At 42.1% G+C, this 11,488-nt stretch overlaps 1 protein-coding gene across 3 annotated transcripts in view; it reads left to right on the top strand.

Moving 5' to 3' along the window:
* Positions 1 to 1,175: 1,175 nt before the first annotated feature.
* Positions 1,176 to 11,488, top strand: part of sv2 (synaptic vesicle glycoprotein 2) — a 34,752-nt gene continuing 24,439 nt past the window's right edge. The window contains exons 1-8 of one of the 3 annotated variants that reach the window (XM_055934868.1): positions 1,182 to 1,339; positions 1,797 to 1,986; positions 2,221 to 2,319; positions 5,815 to 5,976; positions 6,310 to 6,472; positions 6,816 to 6,937; positions 7,278 to 7,441; positions 7,680 to 7,760. In XM_055934868.1, the coding sequence (XP_055790843.1) occupies positions 1,872 to 1,986; positions 2,221 to 2,319; positions 5,815 to 5,976; positions 6,310 to 6,472; positions 6,816 to 6,937; positions 7,278 to 7,441; positions 7,680 to 7,760 (906 nt within the window). In that variant the 5' untranslated portion in view covers positions 1,182 to 1,339; positions 1,797 to 1,871. Of the gene's footprint in view, positions 1,987 to 2,220; positions 2,333 to 5,814; positions 5,977 to 6,309; positions 6,473 to 6,815; positions 6,938 to 7,277; positions 7,442 to 7,679; positions 7,761 to 11,488 lie in introns of all 3 variants that reach the window. The other 2 variants (XM_055934871.1, XM_055934869.1) reach the window with 2 other exon arrangements.

Consider the following 11,488-nt stretch of genomic DNA (forward strand, 5'->3'; position numbering starts at 1 on the left):
ACATCCCCCCTCGAGTATCCCATTGGTTCCTGTATGGACGCCCCCACCCCCAGCACCCCTTGTGTTCCTGCAAGAGTATTCTTCAAATGTCATCGCTAGGTTATTAATTTAGCATTTCATTAAAATGTCAATGTATTGAAATAAGCACTTTTATTTTGAAGGCCAACCAAATTCAGACCGCAAATTTTAACCTTTATTTAACTAGGCAAGTCAGTTAAAAACAAATTCTTATTTACAATGAAGGCCTACCCTGGCCAAACCCGGACGACGCTGGGCCAATTGTGCGCAGCCATATGGGACTCCCAATCATGACCAGATACAACCTGTGATACTGCCTGGAATCAAACCAGGGACTGTAGTGACACCTCTTGCACTGAGATGCAGTGCCTTAGACCGCTGCGCCACTCGGGAGCCCAATACAATACAAAGAACAGTGGTTCTCAACTGGTCTTGCCTTGGTACCTAAATTGAACCAGGTTGTCTCAGTCGTGACCCAACATTCGCACCGCGAAAAATGTTTGCCAAAATACAATCTGGAAAACTATTTGAATGCTATATTAAATGTACAATGTAAATGCTACAATGTAAATGTAGCAACTCTTTCATTGTCAATAATAAAATTTTCCCCCATATTCTTGACAAGGAATCAACCAAAATAGTGCCGCTAATAGCTGTATTGATAATACTGTGATTGAAAAAAAAAAAAGGGTTAAATTATTTAAAAATAGACACACTTTCTACCTGGTTTAAGTCATTTAGGTTCAGACTGAAGTATTTTTTCATTGTAAAAAAAAGTAATTTATTATTAAATTTTTTACTCAGACACCCGCAACCCATTCAAAACCTCGACCCACCAGTTGAGAATCATTGCCATAGAAGAAGGCCAACCAGGTCCGTGACACCTGTGACACTCGCAGACCCAGTGGTGAAACAGAATGTCTGTCTGTCCTTTTGAGTTTTGATGCTGAGTCGTTACCCAACAAAGTAATGTTAGTAATCAGTTATCCCATAGAACCTTTTGTGCTGAATGGTGTTTCAGGTGCCAAGTTTATGGTCATGTTGTGTGTAGGATCTGATAGGGTTAAATTTGTGCAAGGTTGTGGCGGTTTTTTAGTGAGTATAGGGGTTAGTTGTCAGGAAAAAAAACATGTGATCTTCCTTTTCCTATGTTGTGTCACAAAGTATAATGGATTTGTACTCCAGTTGGTGGCGGTAATGCAACATTATATTGGATGCCAACCGCCGTTAAACCCCACCGAAGAAGGCTAACAGATCATCCATTTCTTAAAACAGGAAGTAGGTTCAGTTCACTCAGAGAGGAAGAGGCGAAGCAAGAGGGGTAACTTAGGCCAAAATCTGTCTACTCCGGCATGTGGCGTTTTTCCGCTCACCAAGCGAGGAGTTTTTGTATGGAGGTCAATGAGAGTGTCGAATTTGGTTAACAAAAAGTTGAATGGTTTATTTGCTACATGTGGCTTATTTGATATAATCGAAGTTTTGAAATGCGTGGTTTGTTACGCGTGTACTGAAATACGTAGGACACGTGACATCCTGGCAACTTTGAGAAAAAACACTTAATATCGGAGTTGCGCGTGTTGTTCACTCAAGTTTAGCCCTCTCATTGGCTAGAATGGTCCCACATGATCTTGCCTCCTCCGACTGCCTACCTTTTTTTTCATATCAACATATCGTTTGATTGTTAGAGCGGGCACTAGAGTATCTGGTCACTATAGTGGATAATTTTTTGGTTCACTCCATAACTGTGTGGATAAATATGTGATTCTCTTGTAAAACAGATACTGTGCATTAAGAAAGTCTACACTGACATGTAGTTTCTACAAAACAAGAGGTCGTACTGGTGCTTTAGCTTGATGAAACAGCCGGCTATGTCTCGACATATCCATATAGATGCGTCCGGCGATGATGCAGCACGAGTGCCACTTCTCACCAGCCACCTGGAGCTAGCTAGCCTCGACTCGGATGAAGGTACATGCGTAAACTCCACCTGGTAGACTTGGAACTTTCATGCAGTCTCCCACGTAAACTAGTCCAACCTGTGTACTCTTTATTAGTTTAAAAATGTAATCCTGATGTCAAATTCAACAGGTAGTAGCTGTACCTGTTATCAGACGTATGTTTTCCATGAAATGTTTTGAGTAATTTATGCTCATACAATTTACAAAGCCATTTATCATGCATGTTTTTTTTTTTACATTTCAGGTGAAGTTATTTTTGAGAGGAGTATTGGAGATAATGCAAATGATGTTCAGAGAAGTACACAAAGAAAACGAACATATGAGGAAGCTGTTGAAGACGCAGGTAGACTTTACTGGTACTTTAATTTTGATGTGTAACACGAGGTGTATTCATTATTATAAACTGGGTGGTTTGAGCCCTGAATGCTTTTTATTAATTGTTACTGTTCTAATTACGTTAGTAACCAGTTTATAATAGTGTAACGACCCTGGGTTTATAAGCGCGGATATCGACTCTGCCGCAAGAGCATGCTTTTGCGGCACAGTCGATAGCGCGCTGGACAATAGCTATAAGGCACCCCACCCCAAAATCTACACACAATACCCCATAAACTGAAATGTATCACATTTACATAAGTATTCATAGTCCTTTAGGTGCCTTTTGCCAAACTCCAAGTGGGCTGTTATGTGTCTTTTACTGAGGAGATGACTTCTGTCTGGCCACTCTACTCTACCATAAAGGCCTGATTGGTGGAGTGCTGCAGAGATGGTTGTCCTTTTGGAACCTTCTCCCATCTCCACAGAGGAACTCTGGAGCTGTGTCAGATTGACCATCGGGTTCTTAGTCACCTCCCTGACCAAGGCCCTTGTCCCCTGATTGCTCAGTTTGGTTGGGCAAACTTATTCAATTTAAGAATGATGGAGGCCACTGTTCTTGGGGACCTTTAATGCTACTACAGATTTTTTTTTTGGTACCATTCCCCAGATCTGTGCCTTGACACAATTCTATCTCAGAGCTCTACGGACAATTCCTTTCGACCTATGGCTTGGTTTTTGCTCTGACATGCGCTGTCAACTGTGGGCCCTTTATATAGACTGGTGTGTTACCATAGGTGGATTCCAATCAAGTTGTAGAAACATCTCTAGGATGACCAACGGAAACAGGATGCACCGGAGTTCAATTTCAAGCCTCATAGCAAAGGGTCTGAATACTTATGTAAATAAGGTATCTGTTATTTTTTTTATAAATATGCAAAAAATCTAAATTATGGGCAATTGTGTGTGTATAATGATGAGGAAAACAATTAATTGTATCCATTTTAGAATAAGGCTAATGTAACAATGTGTAAAAATTTAAGGGTCTGAATACTTTCCAAAAGCACTTTATATGGCCAATATACCATGACTAAGAGCGGTATCACTTTGCGTCGTGCATAAAACCAGCCCTTAGTTGTGGTATATTAGTTATTATACATTTACATTTACATTTAAGTCATTTAGCAGACGCTCTTATCCAGAGCGACTTACAAATTGGTGCATTCACCTTATGATATCCAGTGGAACAACCACTTTACAATAGTGCATCTAACTCTTTTAAGGGGGGGGGGGGTTAGAAGGATTACTTTATCCTATCCTAGGTATTCCTTAAAGAGGTGGGGTTTCAGGTGTCTCCGGAAGGTGGTGATTGACTCCGCTGACCTGGCGTCGTGAGGGAGTTTGTTCCACCATTGGGGTGCCAGAGCAGCGAACAGTTTTGACTGGGCTGAGCGGGAACTGTACTTCCTCAGAGGTAGGGAGGCGAGCAGGCCAGAGGTGGATGAACGCAGTGCCCTTGTTTGGGTGTAGGGCCTGATCAGAGCCTGAAGGTACGGAGGTGCCGTTCCCCTCACAGCTCCGTAGGCAAGCACCATGGTCTTGTAGCGGATGCGAGCTTCAACTGGAAGCCAGTGGAGAGAGCGGAGGAGCGGGGTGACGTGAGAGAACTTGGGAAAGTTGAACACCAGACGGGCTGCGGCGTTCTGGATGAGTTGTAGGGGTTTAATGGCACAGGCAGGGAGCCCAGCCAACAGCGAGTTGCAGTAATCCAGACGGGAGATGACAAGTGCCTGGATTAGGACCTGCGCCGCTTCCTGCGTGAGGCAGGGTCGTACTCTGCGAATGTTGTAGAGCATGAACCTACAGGAACGGGTCACCGCCTTGATGTTAGTTGAGAACGACAGGGTGTTGTCCAGGATCACGCCAAGGTTCTTAGCACTCTGGGAGGAGGACACAATGGAGTTGTCAACCGTGATGGCGAGATCATGGAACGGGCAGTCCTTCCCCGGGAGGAAGAGCAGCTCCGTCTTGCCGAGGTTCAGCTTGAGATGGTGATCCGTCATCCACACTGATATGTCTGCCAGACATGCAGAGATGCGATTCACCACCTGGTTATCAGAGGGGGGAAAGGAGAAGATTAATTGTGTGTCGTCTGCATAGCAATGATAGGAGAGACCATGTGAGGATATGACAGAGCCAAGTGACTTGGTGTATAGCGAGAATAGGAGAGGGCCTAGAACAGAGCGCTGGGGGACACCAGTGGTGAGAGCACGTGGTGCGGAGACAGATTCTCGCCACGCCACCTGATAGGAGCGACCTGTCAGGTAGGACGCAATCCAAGCGTGGGCCGCGCCGGAGATGCCCAGCTCGGAGAGGGTGGAGAGGAGGATCTGATGGTTCACAGTATCAAAGGCAGCCGATAGGTCTAGAAGGATGAGAGCAGAGGAGAGAGAGTTAGCTTTAGCAGTGCGGAGCGCCTCCGTGACACAGAGAAGAGCAGTCTCAGTTGAATGACTAGTCTTGAAACCTGACTGATTTGGATCAAGAAGGTCATTCTGAGAGAGATAGCAGGAGAGCTGGCCAAGGACGGCACGTTCAAGAGTTTTGGAGAGAAAAGAAAGAAGGGATACTGGTCTGTAGTTGTTGACATCGGAGGGATCGAGTGTAGGTTTTTTCAGAAGGGGTGCAACTCTCGCTCTCTTGAAGACGGAAGGGACGTAGCCAGCGGTCAATTATAATTAATTAAAATTAATTATAAACTGGATGGTTTGAGCTCTGAATGCTGATTGGCTGAAAGTCGTGGTATATCAGACCGTATACCACGGGTATGACGAAGCATTTATTTTTACTGCTCTAATTATGTTGGTAACCAGTTTATAATAGCAATAAGTCACCTTGGGGGTTTGTGAAATATGGCCAATATACCAATGCTAAGTGCTGTGTCCTAGCACTCCGTGTTGCGTCATGTATAAGAACAGCTCTTAGCCGTGGTATATTGGCCATATACCACACCCCTGCTCTAATTACGTTGGTTACCAGTTTATAATAGCAATAAGGCACCTCTGGGGTTATACCACATCCCCTCGGGGCCTTATTTCTTAAAGTGCAAACCGTAGCAAACGTCCCTTATTGATCAAGTTCAGGGGTGTATTCATTAGTGCACACCATCATAATGGAAAATTCTAAAATTAGAGTTTCTGTTAGAGAAATTCAGGTAGGTCCCTCCCCGTTTCCTTCTGTTTGGTTCCGCTTGGTTCATAGTGAATACACCCCAGGTAGGTTCCTCCCCGTTTCCTTCTGTTTGGTTCATAGTGAATACACCCCAGGTAGGTTCCTCCCCGTTTCCTTCTGTTTGGTTCCTAGTGAATACACCCCAGGTAGGTCCCTCCCCGTTTGCTTCTGTTTGGTTCCTAGTGAATACACCGCTGATGCCTCAGTCTCAGACTTCCAGACATCAAACTGTATTCTCATTAGAAAATGAACAGTATTCCTGTAGTGTCTGGTCTCTGCGCCCCACCTTCAGGTTTTGGTTTGTTCCATGGGCTCCTGTTGGTGGTGTGTGGATGGGCCAATGCCAGTGATGCGGTGGAGATCCTGTGTGTTTCCTTTCTGCTGCCCACTGCCCGCTGTGACCTCCATCTCAGCACCTCAGACATGGGGTTACTGACGGCCAACATTTTCCTCGGTAAGGAATAGCTTATATGGGTAAATAGTTGAAATTATATAAACTAACGAATTCAGTCATCACATTTTAAAGTAGGCCTAAATATCAGTTCAGTTGATTACAGATGCTGCTGTATTACTTATATGTAAGTGCAGACTTAACCAGGGTTCTATTAGTGTGATAAGACTCATGCTTAACAACCAAGTCATTAATCATCAATCGCATGTAAAACAAAATTTCACATCAAGTTCAAGGATTATGAATAGCAACATTGTAAGAATTCTGTGCATAAAACCTTTTCTAAATGAGGCCTCTGACTTTTCTGTGCTCTATTTTTGCCCTTTGTCCCAATAGGAATGATGATAGGTGGGTACATGTGGGGTTACCTGGCTGACCAGAGGGGGCGCCAGAAGGTCTTGGTGATGTCCCTGACAGTGAACGGAGTGTTTGGAGCGCTGGCCAGCTTTGCCCCTAGGTTCTGGCTCTTCCTTCTACTACGGTTCATCAGTGGTGTAGGGTAAGCACTTCATTACATACCCCTCTGATTGGATCTAATGAAGATGGTACACACACACACACACACACATCCACAAAGACACCAAAACGGAAATGTAACGTGAATCATTTTACAAACACTCAAAGTTGCATCTGTCCTCTTCATTTAAAGAATTCCTTTCAACTTTCACCGGAGTGTCTTTCCAGGGCATAGGCTACTCATATGTTTCCCTCTCACCCTTGCCAACAGACAGTTGTCATTGAAATACCTAGACTCTGCTCAGTTAACACTTTGGAAATCTACTGTGTAGGCACTCAAATTGTGTAGTGGATTCTAACAAGTCTTTTCCATTTGCCTTTTCCAGGGTGGGAGGTTCAATCCCGGTCATCTTCTCCTACTTTTCAGAGTTTCAGCCCCGGCTGAAGAGAGGGGCAATGATAAGTGCTCTGGCCACCTTCTGGATGGCAGGGAATATTCTGGCAGCAGGTGCGCAGTTGACACCATTACTACACATTGTCTTCTGTTAGTCAGATGATGTTTGTCCTCGTGTAAAATGTTTAAGGGAGGTAGAGATGATTACTGTTGCATGTGTCTGTAGGCAATGTTTAGGTCCACATGCTCGTTAAAAGCATAAAATATAGACCCATGTCCAGTAATATGATTTTTTCTGTTTGTCAATCATTCGTGAGATGTGTACCTAATGGAAATGCGTTAACAAATAGTCTAGCTGCGCAATTTTGCTCCAATGCAAATTATTTATGGAAAGTCACAATATATGATGTTAATGAACATTAGGTAAGCGTCTGGGTGTGTGTTTTCCCTACAGGCCTGGCGTGGTTGGTCATTCCCCGGACCTGGGTCCGCTTTTCTCTGGGTGGGCTGGACTTCCAGAGCTGGAGGCTGTTTGTGGTGCTGTGCTCTGTCCCCAGCCTCACATCGGCACTCATCTTCAGTCTGGCCATGCCTGAGAGCCCCCGGTTCCTCATGGAGGTACACCAGTGCTTACAGGCCACCAATCTTTAAAATCCAAAATGCTGTCTTTAAAGACTGCCTTTTTGTGTAACAGTAGGCCAGTCATACAGTATAGATCCAATAAGTGTTTCTGAGTAATACAATAGGACACTTAGCCTTGTATACAAGTCCAATCAAGTTTAAGAAGTTAGTTTACAAAATAATATCTGGTGTTTGGTTTGTTTCTTCATTAAACACACTTCTCTTTCTTTGCAAGGCTGGCCGTGAGACAGAAGCCCTACGTGTCTTCTGCAGGATGTTTGCAATAAACCACAGAGGCAGTCTCAAGACCTTCTCAGTATGTACCGTACTATGTGTACCTTAGTGCAGTGGCTCCCAAACTGTGGGTCGGGGCAGATGTGTCGCGCGTTCACACGATTTTACATTTTTTGGCCATAGATACTCATCAACCCTTATTGGGGGTTTGCCACATGCCAATTGGTGGGTTATGAAGCAAAAGGTTTGAACCCCAATGTATACCATCCCATAACTCTCCAGGTATAACAAACTTTAATATATAAGATATTGGTTTTGTTAAAATGTTTTACTAAAAAAAAAAATAGGAGTTCAGCAGGCACATTTATTGAGTATAAAGATTACAATATAAACATCAAGGGTATAAATTTAGAGTTCTTAAAGTGACTTAATAATAACTTCTTAAATAAGTGGTTAATGCTTTATTAATAGTTAAATGGCTACAATGCTTAGAAATGTTGTAATTGTAAATGTTGAAAAAAATGCTGGACTACTCATTTATTGATAACATCATTTTTAGATAGTTCAGTTTTTCAGTAGTTTTAGATAGCTTAACAAGTTTCAGTAATTAAAGTGATTCATCACACTTACAAATCATCAAATATAATCTAAAATATTATACTTTATTAACGCTAATTGTGGACCTTCATGTTCTATACAAACTCTGATAAATGTACTATGTTACTATAACATGTGAAAATGAATAGTACAGGTCATGAAACATTTCCCTCAAGGACCCCTGATACATGGGAGTTTCCCATCCTTAAGGAGGTATAGGAGGGTCTGCACACACCCTGTCACAACTACAATAGACAAACTAATTGCCCTGGCAAGAATACCCCGTGTGAATTCGAAGTAATCTTGCATTACTATTACCACTATCATCGGAAGATAATTAATCAGCATTGTAACTAGGATAATCAAAATGATCCCGCGGCCCAGGTTTCAGACCTCTCAGAACCGTCAAACAGCAGAACAACTTCAGAGAACCAGACCAGGGAACTGCTTGTAGAATTTAACACTATTTGACGTTGACGTGTCAAATAACACTATTTGACGTCAAATAAGCTTCTTTACCAATCAGGACCTGAATATGACGCCGTCACATAATGATTTAACACGTTCATTAATTTTGTACGTAGTTATTACATATTGATTACACTCACTCGTATTTCATATATCACAACTATTCACAGATTTTGTCACTGATGAGCACATTTGCATAAAGGTCGTTTGGACTCCGCCCAAGTCTCAGGTACTGATGAAAGACGTACACTCAACTTCTGTTCTTCCGAGGTAAAATTAGCTAGCTAGTTAACAATGGCTGCAAAATGTCTCGAAAATTGTAAATCAACCATCTCTGATTGCACCAGACTGCTGCTCACGGACAGAAGACATGGACTTCAACCATCAATAGCCAGGTAACGTTAACTTAATGTTAGCTAGCTATCTAACGTAGGTGTTGAGAGTGAGTGGTGTAACAGCTGCAAAAAAACTAACGTTACATAATATAACACTAACGTCACCTAACTACCAACGGCGTTAGCTAGCTAACGTTAGATCTGCCGGGCCATTGATATTTAACTGAACTCAAGATAGCTAGCTAAAGTTAATTGTTCATAATCTAATGTTAATGATGGAATCTATAAAACGTTAACTAGTTACTACTGTACAGTAACGTTAGCTAGCTAGCGAATGAAGATACATTTTTTAGCTAGTTTGTAGCTAAAGTACGTTAGTTAAAACTGAATATGTTAGTTGGCACAGTTTAGACAAGAGAGAACTTTTGGGGTTAACTACATACAGATAAAATGTCACTGGACCCATCGGGTCTGCGGTCTATTTTTCAGGCTAGAGACCATGTTGCGGAGACTCCGGTGGGCAAGCGGTCATTTGATTGATGAAGAGATGGCCAGCAATCTAATTGCTGTTGCAGAGGAGTTCCTACAAGAGGCAAATGACATCCAACAACGGAGCCTTACGAAGATGGCAAGTTGTTACATTTGTATCATTTTTTGTTGTTGTATGGCATGAGTGGCAAAGGCTGAGATTGTATCATTTTACTTGTCCTGTGTTAAAACTTCTTATGGCTGCAGGGGCAGTATTGAGTAGCTTGGATGAAAAGGTGCCCAGAGTAAACTGCCTGCTCCTCTGTCCCAGTTTCTAATATATGCTTATTATTATTATTATTGGATAGAAAACACACTGAAGTTTCTAAAACTGTTTGAATGATGTCTGTGAGTATGACAGAACTCATATGGCAGGCAAAAACCTGAGGGAAAAATCCAACCAGGAAGTGGGAAATCTGAGGTTTGTAGGTTTTCAACTCATCGCCTGTGGGATATGGGTCAGTTTGCGCTTCCTACGGCTTCCACTAGATGTCAGCAGTCTGTAGAACCTTGTCTGATGCTTCTACTGTGAAGTGGGGGAGACGGGAATGAGTCAGGTCTATCATGAGCTGACCATGTGCATTCACATGAGGGAGTTCTGTTCCATCGCACTTCTGAAGACAATGGAATTCTCCGGTTGGAACGTTATTGAAGATTTATGTTAAAAACATCCTAAAGATTGGATACATCATTTGACAATACATCGTTTGACATGTTTCTACTGACCGTTACGGAACTTTGACATTTCGTCTGCTTTTAGTGAACGCGCTTCCTTTCCTGACTTTGGATTTGTTTACCAAACATGCTAACAAAAATAGCTATTTTGACATAAATTATGGACATTACCGAACAAAACTAACATTTCTTGTGGGAGTCCTGGGAGTGCATTCCGACGAAGATCAGCAAAGGTAAGTGAAGATTTATAATGCTATTTATGAGTTTTGTTGACTGTACAATTTGGCGGGTAACTGTATGGCTTCCTTTTGTGGCTGAACGCTGCTCTCAGATGATTGAATATTGTGCTTTTGCCGTAAAGCTTTTTGAAATCTGACAGCGGTTTTTATTTTTATTTTTATTTCACCTTTATTTAACCAGGTAGGCTAGTTGAGAACAAGTTCTCATTTGCAACTGCGACCTGGCCAAGATAAAGCATAGCAGTGTGAACAGACAACAACACAGAGTTACACATGGAGTAAACAATAAACAAGTCAATAACATGGTAGGAAAAAAAAGAGAATCTATATACAATGTGTGCAAAAGGCATGAGGTAGGCAATAAATCGAGTAATTACAATTTAGCAGATTAACACTGGAGTGATAAATCATCAGATGATCATGTGCAAGAAGAGATACTGGTGTGCAAAAGAGCAGAAAAGTAAATAAATAAAAGCAGTATGGGGGGTGAGGTAGGTAAATTGGGTGGGTAGTTTACAGATGGACTATGTACAGCTGCAGCGATCGGTTGCATTAAGAACAAGTGTATCTTTAATTCTATGTAAAACATGTATCTTTCATCAAAGTTTATGATTAATATTTCTGTTATTTGATGTGGCTCTGCAATTTCTCCGGAAATTTGAGGCATTTCTGAACATGGCTCCAATGTAAACTGAGGTCTTTGGATATAAATATTAACTTTATCGAACAAAACATATATGTATTGTGTAACATGAAGTCCTATGAGTGTCATCTGATGAAGATCATCAAAGGTTAGTTATTCATTTTATCTCTGTGGTTTTTGTGACTCCTGTCTTTGGCTGGAAAAATGGCAGTGTTTTTCTGTGATTTTGCGGTGACCTAACAATCGTTTGTGGTGCTTTCGTCGTAAAGCCTTTTTGAAATCGGACACTGGTGGGATTAACAAGAAGTGTATCTTTTAAAATGGT

The sequence above is a fragment of the Salvelinus fontinalis genome, chromosome 9 (genome assembly GCF_029448725.1).
Source record: "Salvelinus fontinalis isolate EN_2023a chromosome 9, ASM2944872v1, whole genome shotgun sequence".
Taxonomy (NCBI): Eukaryota; Metazoa; Chordata; class Actinopteri; order Salmoniformes; family Salmonidae; genus Salvelinus; species Salvelinus fontinalis.